At 49.9% G+C, this 18,405-nt stretch overlaps 1 protein-coding gene across 1 annotated transcript; it reads left to right on the plus strand.

Moving 5' to 3' along the window:
- The first annotated feature begins 573 nt into the window (after positions 1 to 573).
- LOC122367410 (discoidin domain-containing receptor tyrosine kinase B-like) lies at positions 574 to 15,189 on the plus strand. Its single transcript, XM_043340453.1, has 10 exons — positions 574 to 605; positions 1,968 to 2,462; positions 3,481 to 3,621; positions 10,672 to 10,799; positions 11,164 to 11,371; positions 11,774 to 12,307; positions 12,601 to 13,004; positions 13,228 to 13,523; positions 13,894 to 14,128; positions 14,309 to 15,189. Exons 2-10 carry the CDS (start codon positions 1,991 to 1,993, stop codon positions 14,615 to 14,617), a joined length of 2,727 nt encoding a protein of 908 aa, XP_043196388.1. The 5' UTR covers positions 574 to 605; positions 1,968 to 1,990; the 3' UTR covers positions 14,618 to 15,189.
- The last annotated feature ends 3,216 nt before the right edge of the window (positions 15,190 to 18,405 follow it).

Raw genomic sequence — 18,405 nt, forward strand, 5'->3', positions numbered from 1 at the left:
TACCGTCCGCCCTGAGTGACGTGCCGACAACAGGGTTCGATCCCACCGTCCCGCGGAGGGGGGGGGGGGGAGCAGGGAGGGGTGTACTCAAACCTGGGTGGTCGGCGGTGCTCGGTCCATCCCTGCGTCCGGTCATTTGGCAGAGGTCTAGGGCAGGGATGGGTGGTACACTGATGTTTTGTGAAGACTGAGGGGTGTCAGGGAGTATGGGGAAAATACGATGTCCCTTTGATGAGGAGCGGGTGAGCGGTGCAGTCTCCTAGAAATGAGTTTGGAATGTCTAGGGAGGCAGAGTGCTGAAGTGTAGGTTCAGCAAGCTGATGAGGTGATCAGCCTAGTCCTGACTGATTCTGCTGTACGAAAGAGAGGAAAACGCTGTTTTTCATTGTTTCGTTCAATGAGTGGCTTACATTTCATTGGAAACAATGGCGAAAAGTTTTGTTCTAATGTGCGGAAAGCTTCCTTGTGCTCACATTACTTCTTTGATTGTTTCAGGCTGGTGGTACATCAGTTCCTAAAGGAGTTTCATCTATTCCATGAACATGAAACGCCTGCTGCTTCTCGGACTTCGATGTTGGTGGCCCGCAGCCAGGCACTATCACTAGGTAAGTACAAATATCGTAGCTTCGCTTGCAACTTATGCTTATCAATGGCATATTCAAGACGTATAGAAGATTCGATTTGCGTCACTTGTCTTGTGAGGTGAGCTTGATAACTTCTCGACACCACAGCTTCAATAAACCTCTGTGTAAATCCAGCAGAAAACCATGCTGCTCAGCCTACAATGGCCTTCTCGGGTCTCCGAAGCGTTCGGGCTACAGCGACGACTCCTTGGAACCGGTATCCGATATTGATCTACAAAAATGGGCACCGGGGATATTTGAGTCGTCCGCCCATGCGGCTGCCCAATTCATTATTGTCTGGACTGGAACGGGCTGTTCTGCAAATGTTGAATGGGGCCTGGCCACGCCAGGGCGACTAACTACCTCCGCCAATCCGGCGCACGGAAGAAAAATACGTTATACGAGCCATTTGCGCTGTATTTCGGCATTTGTTTCGGTTGACGTTTCCGGCAGTTTATGAGCTTTTTGACGATGTTATCGACACATTCCCGGGTTTATTTGCACACGCAATGAATGGACTTGTGCAATATTGCATTTTACATCAATAAGCCGTTATTTAGCATTCAGAAAAGTAGCTAATGAGAAGCTGTGGTCACTTTGCGGCAAACGATCATAATCATAATTGTCATATATTTGAAGGCGAACTTGTTATCGTCGTATAAGAATTAAAAGTGGCTATAATATATTTAATTTGCAATTTCTTATTGCAAATATAACATGATTTGATTTATATATTACATCGCTTCAGGTTCTTCTAATTTCCCTATGACCATGTATATTATTCACACTGCGTTGCAATGCTTTATTCGTTGTTCAATGTTCATGAATTGCTAGAACATTGCTCAGTTCAGGGCTACGGAGTCGGAGTCGGAGTCGGAGTCGGAGTCGGAGTCGGTCGGTGTCGACAGTTGTGACCGGAGTCGGAGTCGGAGTCGGAGTCGATTTTAGAAACCCGAGCGCGGAGTCGGAGTCGGAGTCACCGAAAATCTGTCGACTCCGCAGCCCTGCTAGGTCTGCGGAGTCGGAGTCGGGAGTTGGAGTCGGTCGGAGTCGACAATTCTGCCCGGAGTCGGAGTCGGAGTCGGAGCTGGTTTTTGAAAGCCGGAGTCGGAGTCGGAGTCGGAGTCGCCGAAAATCCATCGACTCCGCAGCCCTGGCTCAGTTGGTACAAAATCAGGGATGTTCAACGTGGGCTAGTAAATGACAAAATCAAACAAAAAATTCGTTCAGCGCATTGCCGCTAGTAAATGCCTACTGCAGACTCAGCTAGCTGGATGTTCACTCATAGTTTCGCCCGACTGCCGGCCTTTTTACCAGTGTCCCTCTCTCCCCGTTTCCCCACAGACCAGTGCGACCAGGCGCTGGGGATGGAGTCGGGTGAGATTGCCGACAGCCAGCTCACAGTCAGCTCCTCGTTCAGCGACCACATTGTGGGCGCTCACAGCGCGCGCATCCGCACCGAGCACCGCGGTGGCGCCTGGTGTCCTCTGCAGGCCATCACCGATCAGGTGCACGAGTACCTGCAGATCGACCTGGGTCAGGTCACCGTCATCACCGCCGCAGAGACCCAGGGACGCTTCGGCAACGGCCGCGGCATGGAGTGGGCCGAGCGGTACGAGCTCGAGTACTGGCGGCCCGGCTGGGACGCTGAGACCGGCTGGAGGACCTACCGGAACGTCTCTGGACACACGCGGCTGGATGGGAACGTCAACTCCTACATGGCGGCCAAGACGCCGCTGGACCCGCCCCTGCTGGCGGCCAAGGTGCGGCTCGTGCCGAGGAGCTCGCACCCGAGGACCGTGTGCCTGCGAGCCGAGCTGTACGGATGTCGGTACACAGGTACGGAGTACGGGGTACGGTGGGGTACGGGTGCATACGGGACAGGATTGGAACAGGCCGGGAGGGGTGTACGTACATGTCAGCCAAGGTGCATACCTCATAAAGTGCACAGTAGCTCAGCTCTCTGCAGAGCTACTGAATACGTCACTGAGAGGTTTAAAGAGTGTTATGAGGCTGAGTCAGTTGCTCGAGGGCCGAGGCCTGGATAGGATGTGTTTGTCTCGTTCGAAATTGAGTTAGTTTGCACAATCATTTCCAACTGCAGTTGTGCCCATACGGTGCATGTTTGCTTTTCAATGGCTGTTTACGCTTGTGGATAGTTTGTCATTCTCACTAACTTTGATCGCACCGGTTGCTCAATTTAACGGTATCTTCTCGGTTGCAGCAGGCCATTTGTCTTTCCTTATTGCTCAACTACCGTCTCCGAGCGCCGTCGTTATTTAGTGGCAACTCTCAGCGGGCCATTTCTCAGTCATCAGCAGTCGTTTATCATCAGTCACATCGGTCATTCAGTCATCGACTAGTCGTGCCGTGGCTGAGGAGGGCCAGTCGTGACTCGTGATATGGCGTAACTCGTGACTCGTGATGCTGCTCGTGGCGTGACGCGTGACTAGTGGGCAGACGTGACGTGACCACTACATGTTTGGAGCTCCCGGCTGGGTGGAGTATCCTGGATACAGGGTGCTGCAGTCAATGCTTACACCATTAGCATTCTTCCATGCATTACCCCGAAACCCTCCAGACCCGGTATTATACCCTCTCTGGTGGCGCTGTGGGTGCGGCCCGCTCTGCGCCCGTGACCCGACCACACGCACCGGGTCACATATGAGACACGGCACCCCCTGTACGGGGCGCGGGGTGTTCACAATGGGTGTTCGGCCGCATCAGACAGGCGCCGCCGTTGAAGTCGGCGGTGATGACCGTCATTATCTGACGATTAGCGCCGTGGTTTACGGTATAGACGGGCCGAAACGAGCGGCGACCGTCCTCGGAGTAAGTGATTGCCGCTCGTTTGCAGACGGCCTGGTGAGCTACAGTATGGAGCCGCCGGACCCGAGCCGACCTGACCTGACCTATGACGGCACCGGGTCAGCAGAGGTCATGGAGGGCGGCCTCGGTCAGCTGACGGACGGCCGCGACGGAGGCAACGATATAACACGTGAGCAGAACACCGCCGATACATCAGCGCGCGCATGCAAGGATGCATGGTATGCTGGGCGTGGGCAGTGCTTGCGTGGGCTTACGTAGTTAATATAATGCAACTTACACATAAATTATGCAAAGTGTTTGTCTGAAGAGTACCTACTACCTAAGTTACCGGTTTCAAAATAAGTTCCACTTGTCAGACTGTATCTTAATTCAGGTTTGCTTGGCCTGTTTGACTGCCACCAATCCCAAATGATCTCACATGTCATAAGTGATCCATGTTCAGCTGCCGTAATTTTTGTTTGAGCGGTGATTGGAGATGGTTTGGAACTTACATACTATCATGGGCCTGCACGATAATAAATTGTATTTTATCGATTATTGATGATGAAATCATTTGTTATAGTCACTTCAAATCTGTTTGCCTTTGATGGCGATCTAAATTGTAACTTGATGCAAAATAGATGACTCGCGAAAAATTGACGGTCCCTGCTTGAATAACAAATAAACAAAACCTGTTTTGCTGCAATTCAAATCAATATGCTGTTTTACCTAGGCGAACTTCGGAATTTTGTCGTCTTACGGTGCATTTACCTCCCGCTGAAGCCCATTTTTCTGTGAAATCGAAAAGGGATTTAAAGTGATGCTCCAATGCAGATGATCGGCTGCGCCGAACCCAATGATCGGAATTGGGAATCAGAGTTTTGTTTGTACAGGCAGTGGAGTGAAAGACGGCTCCGCGTATTTGATTTTTAGTCTGAGTGTTGACGTGTTCGTCGGGAGAATCAATAGGAGGAAGAATGTCATTTCCACAACACTTTATGCATAAACGTTTTTGTTTTTCATATTTGCTTTTTGCTAAACATGTTTAACCCTCGCCGGACCTATTGGTTTTCTACATACGCGCCGGCCGAGAGGGGGGGGGGCGGGTACGACCCCCCTCGCCGTTTCGCCCCTGGTGGAGCTAGCGCGTCGCGGAAAAAACGAGCGTGTGCGCCGTTACGAGACGCAGAGATTGGTACCCGATTTTAAGGTCCTAGGTCAACCGGTGACCTCTGAGGTCAGGTCAAGTGCCCCAGGGTACGGTTCAGTTTTTGGTGAATAACTTCGCAAAAAACGGCCACAGAGCCGCGATTTTGGCAGCATCGTGTTCGCCTCGCTCGGGCGCGTCGAATGACATACTTTTTGTTCGGGTCAGGTCAACTTAGGGTGTTGACCTCAGGTCAAGGTCAGGACCAGGGTTGTATACCAATCAAGTCGATTGAATTGATTGATTTGATTCAACGCGTATTTTGAGTTGATTGGATTGAGTCGATTGACTTTTCGAGATGACTGGTTGACTGACTCGTTTGACTTTAGCGACTGGTTGACTGATTTGATTCCTGAAAATTAGAGTGACTCGTATGATTGAGTCGATTGAATGGAAAGTTCAGATAAGCTTTAGTTGACGAAAAATAATGACACCAATTGATGACATCAAAGATCACAAAACTACATTGAAAACTGCTTGTCATCACAACTGCAATATGGGGTAGATGGCCAAATAAAGAACAGGCCTAACCAAAGTAAACATGAACAGCCAACTTTGACTATCAACTGCAATAACTGCTCCAATCCTGTGATAGAACCTGGCGATGCACCTACCTACCTTTCTGCACTCAGCAGGAAACTTTTTTTTTTAATCCAGATGATAAAGTGCAAGGCCCTATATACTAATCAAGTGTGATTAATTAATAATTCACATCTCCACATCTCCTCAGAAACAACCCACTGAACTCTATAAATATCTGAAACCCCTACAAAAAAACTGAAACAAAAGCGCCGTTTTTGTCTCGCTAATTACGTTTACGTAAATTAATAGCTAATTTGCTGCATTGTTTAATTTGCGGCAGAACGTTTGTTGATCCTTTTCTCCTGAGAGCCTAAGCATAACATACTTAATATATTTCATTTTCCTTAAAATAATTTACCGAATATAACATATTAAGTGGTTTTATTTCAAATGAAATAATAATTAAAACGAAATTGGTGCTGTACAACCGATTTATTTTATGATGATCTACCATACTACATGATAATCAATGACGTCATCTTCCCAAAAAATCAAAAGACGTAGAATAAGGATTTATAAAAGCTTAGCATACTTATCGGCAAAACGTTTTCTTTGTTTTTTCGCAGTCGCACCGTGCCGTTTTCGCGGACGCCGGTGAAAGCAGGGCGCCGCAGGGCATATCAGTCACGTGATATTTGGAACTGCTCCCCCTCCATGGGCCTCCTACATCCCAAACGTCACGTGTAAATTTCACGAACCTTGATCAAATTGCCCCAGGCGCCCTGTTTTCACCGTCGTCCGTTTTCGCTTTTTAATTTTCCTTTTCCTACTTCCTTTGTCCTTAACTTATCCTGTGGTTCCAGAGTCCCTGTCCTTTCCATTTCCTTTTAAATATATTTTTAATGCTCATCCCTATCCCCCAGTCCTAACAGTTTCAAATTGTATTGCAATAAAATGTTTTGAATTTTTCACATATAACCTATCTACCTTCGTTGGTACTGTTGGTAGCCAGTGACACATCTAGGCAGGTAAGTAGGTACCTATCCTGCTGTCTTCATAGCGCATACCTAATGAAGTTGTCAAATTTATAGCACATTTTCAACACTTTCATATGGTGTCAGTGTGGCATGAAACCTAGCTAGGTTCATTAAGTTCAGGGTTCAATTCAGAAGAGCTCCGCATAACTCAAATAAGAGACAGACGGGGGCTTTACATGGGGTAGATGGCCTGATGACTTAGCTGGAATATGGCCAAAATTAAATTGACAACTTTTAGGTGAAAGGTGGTGATTTGGGTTAAGGGGTGTTTGTTGAAGTCAACTACTGGGTTATTTTGCACCCATTAAATGAAACTTCTGCTTCAATTCTACCCATTGAACCCAATATCATGATCCACCTGTCCATCACTAGGTATCCTTCCTTATTACATAGAAACTTTGAATGGCATGGCAATTAATAATTTTAAATGACAATATTTTTATGTTTCTTCTGTAGGTAGGTAGGTAGGTACACCAGACTGCTTTGGACACTTTTCCAAGTTGGTGGGGCAAAAAAACCTAATGTATATCTTGGTTTGAGTCGTTTGATTGAGTTGATTGATTCCTTTCATTGTCGCGTTTGAGTCGATTGAATCAATTCCCGAAAACTGCTCTGACTTGATTGATTTGATTGGTTTCCCAAATTTGTCGTGATTGAATTGATTGCTTTTGATTGAGTCGTATACAACCCTGGTCAGGACAGCACCCCCAGGTCACGAAGTTGGTCGAAAGAGGTCATGTCGCATATCATTCGATTTGGCAGGTCTTCCTGAGTCCATTGGTGGCTTTCTCGACTCGCTAGCTCAATTTGATCGGGAGTTATTGACGAAAAACTAATATGACCTTGATGACGTCATAAATGTCGTCACGGAAGGTCAACATTGCAAAAGTGACGCATCTAACCTTGCAAGGAGTGCATCAAATCACGATTCTGTGTGCTTGAGATAGTTGGAGATCGTTCCCGGCGCCAGAATAGCAGTTTTCATTTTTCCCCATTGACTTATAATGGTGAGGTCACGAAAATGACCTGACCTCATATGAACTTTAGGAAAAATCTGAGATATACAAGTTGTGAGACTCATAATGGATACTAGATCCTGCAAGTTTCATTTCCCTGTGACATCTCCTCTGGCAGTGAGGGCGTTGCGAAGTTGCGACATCTGAAGACCGTGCAGAGGTTCACTTATGACGTCATAGGTCAGTGACCTGACCTGACCCAAAAATGCGGTTGGTGTCAAAAGATGCGGCTTGGATCAAAGGTCAGGTATGCCAAGTTCAGCTCTCTATCGCCAGCGTGTTCGGAGCTATCGCGAAAAAAAACCCTATGGGGGGGGGCGGCAACCGCCCCACCCCCTCGGCCGGCGAGGGTTGAGAAGTTTTGAAACATGCTTTCTGAGGACAAAATGGAAAAATATCCCAAAAATGATGCACCTATAGGTATTTCATTTTTCTGTAGCACAACAGTGTGTTTAATAATACCTTCTCCTACTGTAATATGAAATGTTCCGCACTGCCAGAAAGTAAACTAGTTTGACATTGCCGATATCATCGGTGGCTTTGTAAACACAAACATATTTCTTTGTAAACAGTAGCGGATGACCAGGACATCGCAGACCTGAGTTTGATTGTTGCGCATTGCCACGGATTCTCCAAAAGGGCGAAACGGCTGAGCGATACCTAAACATAATTGGGGAACGAAGAATTACAGACCGCTTGGAGTTAATCATTTCAAAGTAACATAACGCTCACAGACGTGCGTGCTGGAAAACAGGAAGATCAATAGAGGAGAAGTATTTTTCGTCCCACGATAGTCTACTCCATCAGCTCAACATAGGATGTGCATGGTATCCGATATAACTTTGAGTAAGCAATAATATATTCACGGCTACATCCCTCTTCGTTAAAGGAAATAGTTCACTTTTAACATGGGGTTTTGAGCTGGAATAGCAGTTTCGTAGCTTGAGCTGAGACTAGCACAAATCAGGAGCTTTTACGGCTCAACGATCACCCTAGACGAAGATATTCCATTTCTCATTCCGAAAAGAGTGCCTTGTAGAGGAATGCGTGCCTTGCACAGGAACATAGACCCGGGAACAGGGGGGGGGGCAGCGGGGGCGCTTGCCCCCCCCCCCAACTTGGGAGCCGAGGGGGCGGCGCCCCCTCAACATTGAGGCAGCGAGAAAAGGTCTTTCCTCCCTTTTCCGGACTTCTTTCCTTCTTGTTTCCCTTATACATCTAAACATCAACACACGGCATTTTCCTTGCCATCTGAATGGTTTCTGCTGATACAGTATCGATTTGACAACATCTGCTATTGTCATCCCGCTTTGATTTGGGCCTGACCTTGGCCATAAGCTTGGCAGTCCAGTTGTAAACTGGACCATTTTGAGTCAACTCTGAGAAATGCATAACGTGCAACGGTGGTAAAATCGTTGCTATAGGTATAACACAGTTTACCCGCTCCGGGTGTGAGGGAGGGGTGTGGGGCAATGAGTGCACTGACGTGGCGCCCTCGGTATGGGATGGAATGCATGGGATACATTAGAGGGCCGGTATGGGATTAAAGCTCAGCGACACTAAGGGCTTATGTGGCGCCTTCGGTTATCGGTAGCACCCTCAGAACCACCGGCGTATAGGGCCCTCAGAGCCGCCGGTAAGGGGCCTTTAGAGGCACCGGTTTGGGGCCGTCATGCAGGTGACGGTGTGGGCGCACAGAGGTGCTAGGGTGATTCTCTCAGAGGCGCCGGTGAGGGTCCTTACAGGCGTTGCTGTGGGCCCTCATAGACGCTGGTGTGGAGCCGTTACAGACAAGTGTGGGGGCTTTAGAGCTGCTGACGCGAACTCTCTACAAGCCGGCAGGGGGTCTCAGTGACCGGCAAGGGGTCCTTCTTAGGCCGGCAGGAGAAGTCCTGTGGGGTCCTTAGAGACCGGCATGGTACTGTCAGACGCCGGTGGGGCCCTCAGACTCACCGGTGTGGGACCCTCAAAAGTCACCAGTGCGGCTTTTAGATGCGCAGGTGTTGGTTGGGTCCTCAGAGCCGCCGATACAGGGCTTAATTTTAATAGGCACTGGTGTAGGCACTCAGAGTTGGGGGTGTGAAACCCTCAGAGACACCGGTGTGGGCCCTCATAGGCGCCGATGAGGGCCCCATAGTTGCCGTTATGGGGCCCTCAGAAAAATAAGTGTGGGACCATCACAGGCGGGAAATGCCCCTAGAACTGGCCCCTCATAGGCCGGTAAGGACTCTCAGAGGCCAGTAACGGGCCAATTTGGAGACCACCGAGGTGCCCTGAAAAGGCGCAAGAGGCCCTCAGAAGCCGGCGTGGGGCCCTTATGGAGACCTTAGTGTGGCTATTTAGGGCCCATGAGGTGCTCTAACGAGCCCCATGGGGCGGCCAGCGGTTTGACGTTCAGCGGTCAAATGGCGCCGCTGGGCCCCTCGGACCCGAGGGTCCCTTTGAACCCGATGGGGGGGGGGGGGGGGTACGTGTCCCCTTAGACCCCTAGCTACGCCACTGTTTCATATGCATCATGTCAGGTATTTTAGGCTCGCCCCCCCCCCAACTTGAAAATCGTTCCCGGGCCCCTGCACAGGAATGCAGCCACGTCATCGTCAGCCAATCAGCGTGCTGCTTACAGCCAATGCAGTATGCGTAGGTTTGAGCTACGCAAGATGATTGGTCAATGCGTAATAAGCTTCCGCGTCAAACATTATTTTACATAGAATATAGTTTGTCCTATATTAAAATATAGAAAATAATTGTTCTTACAAAAAGGTTTTATTTTATTTCATGATTATTTTGAGCATAAAAAATCATAAATCAATAGCAAAATACTGATTTCAGGAAAGTGGACTGTTTCCTTTAATTCCCCATAACCAAAGTCAGTACCAAGATACCTATAAGAAACAGGTAGATCCGATGTTTGAAAGTAAAGCCCCAGTCACAAATTTGACGCACCTGTGACATTTCCTGACACCCACGTGACTATTGTATTAACTTTTGTGTTTTGCAATGTTTTGACCTTATTTAAAGTACTGAAAGCTCAAAATGTATGATAAATGTTGTTTAAAGCAGCATATTAATAATTATGTTTGTAAATTATCGATAAGCTGCTTATAGCAGGTCACGTGATTGCTACCAGATTATGTGCTCAGAAAGCATCTTTTCAACTTCGATTTTGAACAATTTTTACCTCCTTTGAGGCCAAATGATGGACGGTTTGAGGCACACGATGAAATGTTGAATCTATTGATGCCAAAATTTGTTCGTTTTTTGCATTTTTAGACTAGTATATCCTGGCTCAAACTTTGACCAGTTTGTGTGTGAAACCTATGGTGAAGGGAAAACTTCACGCCCAGCAGGCGTCATTACAGTGCTGCCAAATCGTGTTTGGTGGGGGTCGGTCAGTACCTCCCGACTGCAGAGCCGCTGACAAAGCACCTGCTCTCTCCCCTTCCTTCCTTCCTCTTCAGGACCGGAATGGGTCGGCTGGAAGAGGAGACCCGGAGAAAAGGTGACACTGACGTTCCAGTTCGACTCGGTCCGAGAGATGGAGTCGGCGTCATTCCACGTCAGTAACCACTTCACCAGCGGAATCAGGGTACGTCAGAGCGTCAGATCGTCATGAGTCATAGGTCGGAGTTGCCAACCTCCATCAGAAGACGCATGCAAAGATGAGACGATATGTCATGACATGGGCTGCTTAGCCACACGAAACCTGATAAGATCATTCAATTACCTTGAAAGTCGGTCACAATTTTTCACTAGCACGATTTGGTTTCATCAATAAGCGCCACGACTTCAATCAGTCACTGATGGCAAACAACGCTAACTGGCACGACTAGCTCTAATACGACTTGGTGCATGACTATGACATGTCTTGGTTGATACCATCGCGAACACCGGTACAGTACACAGACCGATTGAACGCATCTGTTGACCGTATCTCTGTCGTCTGTCCGCAGATGTTCGAAAGCGCCGCGCTGTTCTTCTCTGTGGACGGCTCAGAGTTCACCAGCGCTCCGGTGACCTTGACCCCGCCAGCTGATCGCATTTTCGAGGACGCGCGCCGCCTGGAGATGCGGCTGTACCGGCAGGTCGGCCGCGTGGTACGGCTGGAGCTGACCACCGCCGCCAGCTGGCTGCTCATCTCCGAGATCAGCTTCGACAGCGGTGAGTCAGCGCGGGCAGGGAGTTGACGAGTTTTTAGTCAGTGCAGAACGAAACTGGTAAGTTTGGGAGTTTGATCGGTAGTTCATGAGTTTGCAGTTTGACGCTGTTCAGTAGACGGCACGCGCGGCCACTCGTGAATTTCGATTCGTTGTTGATAATGCATACTCGTAAGGGCTGTTGCATTCACTGCAATTGGACTGTTGTGTGCTATTTCTCTTGAAAAAAGTGAAAGCTGCAAAAGCCGGAATCCCAGCAAACAATGTTGCAAAAGGACAAATGTTTCGTGATTCGCTTGGAGCTAGTCAAGGCTACATCAATAATTTTCCATTGAAAACCGAAGTAAGCAGTCAATGAAAAGATGACCTTCATTTGACGGGGTTCACTGTGTGTTTTCGCCTCCAGCTCCGTCATCTCACAATGTGACCGGGCTGACGACGGTCGACGAGTCCGCCCCGCCAGTCGACTCCGACTCCGACTCTATCTCCGACTCCGCCGACTCTGCCGATTCCGCCGCCGAGCAGCCTGCTGTTGACCCGGGCTTCAGCGCGCCCTCAGAAGGTGCCGGCGAGTCTGCGGGCGGCGCGGAGGACGCTGTCGACAGCCCGTCGTCGCTGACTGTGCTGCTGGTGGTTCTTGGAGTCCTGCTGGTGCTGCTGCCCTCGGCGCTGGTCGGCTACGTCCTGCTGCTGGGCCGGCGGCGGCGGGTGGCCGGCGGGGCGGCCGCCGCGGCCCGGCCGCTGCCACTGCCCCTGGCGCGCAACATCAAGGAGCTGCGTCTGAGTATGCAGCTGACGCCTCGCCACGGCTACTCGCGACCTCCCGACTCTGGCGAGGAGGACAAACTGGACCTGGCCGCGGCCGCCGAGCGGTACCGCGTGGTGCGGCTCAACTCCGAGTACAACACGCCCGGACACGGACGGACCGAGGAACCCGCAGGTACGGCACGCAACCGCAGAGTCGGTGGCTGAGCGCCATGCAAACGTTAGCCAAGTATACCCGTTCAAGATTTACGCATTAAGCATATTCGTCTGTCAGATGTTTTTCCATAACGATATCGTTCTATGACACAGTAACGTGGTCTTTGAGGTTATGCATTCTTGGAAGAACAACATTTTTTTGACAATTTCAAAGGTTTTACGTCATGTTTGTTATCCTATTCTTGTGCCAGTTTTCTTTCGACGCCACTGTGCCTCTCTTCGCCCCCACTGACGTGCCGCCTTCCCTTGCAGAGACCACCTACGACTACGCAGTGCCGGTGCTCACGCCAGCGGGTCCGGCGGCCGGCTCGGAGGGCAGCCGCTCCTGGGACAACCCCAACTACCGTCAGTCGCCGCACAACACCACCCACTCGAGCAGCCAGCCATCCGTGTGCAGCATCAGCGAGCTGCTGCCGTCGCCGCCGCCGCTGCCGCCGCCGCCGCCTCAGCCGCCCGCGTCGACCGGCTGGCGGTCGGCGGCGCAGCGTCGACCGGCCCTCCTCGCCGGCTCTGTACAGGGTGTGACCGGTACCTGTGTCTGGGACGCCAGCCGAGAGGGGCTGCGGGAGGACCATCAGGCCCGGCTGGCGGTGGCTGAGGTGGACGAACACGATATTCAGCTGGGAGAGAGGATCGGTCAGGGACAGTACGGTCAGGTGAGTAGCCGTGGTGAGCGAGCTCATCACCGAGAAGCAGTGCATGTGTGAGCGGTATTTGACATTACCAAATGCGAAGCAAGTAACTAATGTAGCGAAGTTAAATTGAGGCAAAGAAAATGAGAAAATGTGTGACAATAACAGCAATTTTGGTGCCGGGCACAGCGAAACAAAAGAATACCTCCGCAGGGTCCTGAATGTAGTCCTCTTCCTGCGTCCCCAGATTCGTCTGTGCGAGTTGCAGTGCCGCTCCCCGCTGGACGCCCTGTACCCGGGCTCTCGGCGGCTGGCGACGGCCCGCAGTCTGCGCCGCTGGGCGCCCGCGGACGCCGCCGCCCGGCTCCGTCAGGAGGCCGAGCCTCTGTGCAGGGTCACCGATTGTCACGTCACCCGTCTGCTGGGTCTGTGCACCCTGGACGAGGCTCCGGGGCTGCTGGTGGAGCACCTGGAGCACGGTGATCTCAATGAGTTCCTGCGTAGAGCGCACCATGATGGCGCCAGGGGCGAGGGACAGCTTGGGTGAGTGCGCCTGGCGCGAGGAACCGATGGGGTTAGCGATTTGAGGATCACGCTTCTGGCCGCTGATCCGCGCCGGAGATTTGGGATGGGTGGGGCTCAAACGCAGAGCTCGCATGCATGATTTGGTCGTAACCGGTTCTATGATGAATTAATTTGTTCGCTGCTCTGTAAGGTTCCGTGTTGCTGTGAAAATTAACATAAGATTGCTGATTTGCGTGTTTGCGGTTATACCTTTTCATACCTAAATTTGGTCCGCCTCTATGTTATACGTCAATGAAGCATTTCATGATAAACTCAACGACTTTATAAACGATTTTGCCCTAAAATATGCTTGAACTTATTATGTCTAACCTTGTCTTGACTTCCGCAGACTGGACTCGCTGGTCTACATCGCCTCTCAAATCGCCGCCGGTATGGAACATCTCGAATCTCTGGGCATCGTTCACGGTGACCTGGCGGCGCGGAACTGTCTGGTCGGCCGCCAGCTGGAGGTCAAAGTCGGTGACCTGGGGCCGAGCCGAAAGCAGTACGACAGCGACTACTTCTCCCTGCCGGACGGCCGAGTCCTGCCGCTGCGCTGGCGGCCGCCCGAGGCGCTCTTCACGGTGAGGAACTGATGATTCTCTTGGAGGACACCTCCTTGTAATGATCTTCTGGAGAAGCGTCCTTGCCGAACGAAAGTCCCTATCAGGGTGATCTTCTTTCCATTTTCGTCGTAAGCCAAGGACCAGACTTACTAGTTATTTCTTCTTATAGCGATTAACTCCACTTCCATCTGTTTCCAGGATGAACTGAGCTCGGCCTCGGACGTGTGGTCGTTCGCGGTGACGCTGTGGGAGGTTCTGACCTGGTGCCGGCTCCAGCCGCTGGCCCACCTCACCGACTCGGCGGTCATCGAGCGACTGGCCGGCTACCGCTCCAGCTACGGCGAGCCGCACCTGCAGCAGCCGCACGCCTGTCCTGCGCTCCTCTACCGGCTGCTGTTGCAGTGCTGGAGGCTGCAACCGGCACAGCGGCCCTCGTTCGCAGAGGTCGGCTCCCTCTTCCGCGAGACGGGCGGGGGCTGGGAGATGAACGAGTCTGCAGAACTGTGACTGCGTGCGGCGGGAGGGGTTAGGCAGCAATGAAGGCGTCTCGGAGGAGCCCGGCTGGATGGAGGAGGTCTGCTTGCAGGGATCTCGCTGGATATGTGTCCCTTTCCTAGAAAGCCTTGTCTTCCAACATCTGTCATATCACTGGACATATTTCAACACTCACATATCTCATGTGCACTGCAGCGAATATTTGAAGTGGTGCGACTGATGTTTATGTAGCTCTCATAAAAGCGTGTCTCATTTCACCTTACCCATGGTTGTGAAGTCGATGTGAGCTATTTAGCTGCATATTTTGCATCTGTACATACATGTGTGACGTATGTACTACAGCAGACCCGCTTTAGGTACCCTGCTTCCCATTCTTTACCCAACTCATGAACCTGTATGTCCTTGCAACCGTATTGTGTAAATTGTAAATGTACCTTCATGATCATTGTATAATGTTTAAGATGTCGCTATATGTTTCTTGTATACCACTGCCAACTAGGCAGTCTAGTCTTAACGAAAATGACACGACTGAACAAACGCGGTGTAAATGCATATTCGAAATATACTTACTCTATACATACGCGCATTTCATTTATGTTTGGATGATGTATAGAGCTACCAATTTCATTGCGCACAAAATGTGCCTCCGTACGCTGGCACAGCGAACATTGTTTCAAGATTGCTCCAATGGACCTTTAACAGTATAGGATATAGCTCGTATACTGCCGGTCTTGTACGATGCACGACCCCTCAGTCTCCGATAGCGAACCAAGCTACACTCAATGGTGCTTCATAAAGCACAGACTACAGCATGGAACATGTGAACGTACATACAGTTAGGCTCGTGAACCATGCTCGCTTTAGATCGTAAACTTATTTGGATTTATCCATATTTTCGCCGCCGTAACGGCATTTTAGTGATGGCAACATTTTCCGATAATTTTATTTAATGCAGCAATGCTCATAAAATCACATTGGTATTCACTTAAAACGCATTTAAATTTCAACAAGAGGGAAATAGATTTTGCTTCAAGCTACATCGCATAGGAAAAGAAAATATCCCACATGCTGAATTGCATAAAAACGGTTAACCAGAATGCTCAAAACAATTGCAAAGCAATATCTTCGATTAATTAAAGTTTGGTTTTTCCTGGCGGTCAGCTATTTCACGAGAAGAGCATCTATGTCTTTTTCTCACCTCGACGGCTACCTACCCGAGCCGCGGTGTCTTGGTCCCGGTATATTCGGCGTACCTCGATCTGTGGCCGTTCCCGGCTGTTCGGATTACTCCTCTGATCTATTGCTCCAAATGGCCGTCTGTAAGACGACGGGCCTGACTCACCTAACCGCAGCCTGAGCCGTGACTCACTGAGCAGCGGCGCCGGGCCCGTGTCACGTCCCGTCTTCACGCCGACACGGTCTCACCGCCTCCTTTTAAGGCACAAACAGCGGATAATCCGACACACAAAAAACGGGACCTGAATCTAAAGAAACGGTAAACGGATTAGGCGCGCCGGGAGCAGTTCACTCCACGGAGCTGCGCCCATTGAGTTCTGATTGAAAATGGACTGAATAGGGCACAGAAAGGCGCATTGAAAGCATCCGTTATATCGAAATCGAATGAATAAATCCGACATTGACAAAGGGAATATGGCTTGGCCGAGTCCCCGCCTCAGGCACGCGCTGTTTGGTGAATGCCGACCTTACCGAGCAAAACCGTGGGGAGGACCATAGAGCCGACGAAAACATCTTGGTCGGCCGCAGTTGGCGCTTATGCTACGACTGGAACAAAACGTCCGTCGGCGGTCCGATGGCTACCGCGTATCTGGGACTCAGCCAGCTGACGGTGGAGTCTCTGCGCCCGTGACGGTGGAGTTCTGCCTATGGCTACCGCCTCTCGAGACTCAGCGGGCTGACGGTGGACTCTCTGCGCCCGTGACGGTGGAGTCTCTATGGCTACCGCCTCTCTGGGACTCAGCGGGCTGACGGTAGAGTCTCTGCGCCCGTCTCAGTCGCGGATCTTATACCATCGCTCCTGGTCCCTGGTCCAGGCTCCAGCCGGCCTTCTCTAATCTGACTCGAACAAAATATTATTCCATGCATGTCAATTGTCTAGTTATGAAGCTACATTGTAGAAAACAGTCCGCTAGATATTGGTGAATGAATACTGTGCGACAGTTGACTGGTGCGACCGTGCGGGGGTGTCGTCTAAAGAACATACATCCATACACACTTCTGAATTTATCCACACATTTGTTGCTTTATTCGTGTGGTGGTCCAACTATCAGCCAAATATCTGCTAACTTCAAGAGTATATATCTAGTTTTGAAAAAAGTTTGTTGTTGTTCTTGTTTTATATTTTCCTTGTAAATGAAAATGTTTTTAGCATTACGCTAAAAGATTGGATATCCCACCATTTATTTTCTAAATAGCGCTTGTGACCAATGTTTCGGATCTCGCCTCGACTAAAATTAATCCAGGGATTTAATGCTACATTTGAGGCGAAGGCAGCCGAGCGAGAGATTAGTAGGGAGGGAGATGGGGGAACCGGGGAGGACCCAGACACCAGCTGCCGCACCGGAGGCCTGTTAGTAGTTGGAGAGATCACATTTTCCTTCAATATCACGATCCTGTGGTTAGCTTAGCATGCTGGAACCGAGATTCTTGGCTGGAACCGTATTCGTACCATAAATACAGGGATGTTCACGAAAAACTGACACATTTTATTTCCGAATTACGAGAAAACACTTGCCCTCAGCACGGTGATCATGCTATGGGCAAATAGAGTGGACTTCTAAGTTTTTATTGACATATTTTGGGAACATGTCATTTTCGTTTCTAAGAAGTTACAGCATATTTTGCAGATGACGAGTTTTTGGAGCAGTGCACGACTCAGCCCGAAACAGGAAATTATCCCCCGTTTTTGGGCACGTGCCTGGAGAATTGCAACACCTCTCACTGCACTCGTCGAGAGTTTTGATGTCCTTTGGGCCGCTGGTACAGACCATGTCGCTCACGTGACCCCACAGGAATTGTCCACGGTGTTGAGGTAGAGCGAAATGGCCGGCTATGGGTGAGAGGTGATGCGCGAGACAATGCCCCCTCCCCCTGTTCTCGTGTGAGACCGATGATCGCGGTTACTGTACGTGGGGTGGCCCTGACGTGCCAGAACCACCAAATGGTGTAGACGTCGACCCATTTCCGCTACAGTAGCTAACAGAAGCCGTTAAAAGATGGCGCGGTACCACTCTACAGTGACCATGCCAGCATGCGGCCATGGTTTCTGGCATCAGCACTTCCAAGCCTGCCAATTTTGGCATTCCTTGGGAATTTGCCCACAATATGCCAATAGTATAAAACATAATCCATCGAAACATTAATATGCCAAATTTTAGACGAATTCGCGGACTGGTTCAGTCGTGGTGGCAGATGGTAGCCGCGAGAGCTTCATTGTTTTTCCGCTAAGTTTTGTCGCCAAGTCAAATTTCCCCATTTTAACGCTTTCTTATTTATTTGAAAACTCATGTGATGCTACCTAAAGAAGCTATGCACATACAAAACTTTTTTCAACAGGCTTTCGAATGGCATGCAAATCAAGTCTCCGTGAGCTCTCACATGTTCATAAAGTCGTTTTAAAATGTGTCAGTTTTTCGTGAACGTCCCTGTATGTGCCTTAGTCTTACCTGACGCCTTTAGCATATTCCAGTCCCTGTGCTTACGAGCATGTTAAATTGTTATTATACGCTGCATTTTTTTGAAACTTTCCGCTAGCCCATTATTGATGAATACAGTAGCAACAA

Source organism: Amphibalanus amphitrite, unplaced genomic scaffold (assembly GCF_019059575.1).
Source record: "Amphibalanus amphitrite isolate SeventyFive unplaced genomic scaffold, NRLGWU_Aamphi_draft 000867F_arrow, whole genome shotgun sequence".
Lineage (NCBI taxonomy): Eukaryota > Metazoa > Arthropoda > Thecostraca > Balanomorpha > Balanidae > Amphibalanus > Amphibalanus amphitrite.

Bases quoted from the DNA above. Each gene is read 5' to 3' on its own strand.
- LOC122367410 (XM_043340453.1), top strand. From the start codon at position 1,991: ATGGAGTCGGGTGAGATTGCCGACAGCCAGCTCACAGTCAGCTCCTCG. The intron at 11,372-11,773 runs GTGAGTCAGCGC...TTTCGCCTCCAG, and splicing joins CGAGATCAGCTTCGACAGCG to CTCCGTCATCTCACAATGTG. The intron at 14,129-14,308 runs GTGAGGAACTGA...ATCTGTTTCCAG, and splicing joins CGCCCGAGGCGCTCTTCACG to GATGAACTGAGCTCGGCCTC.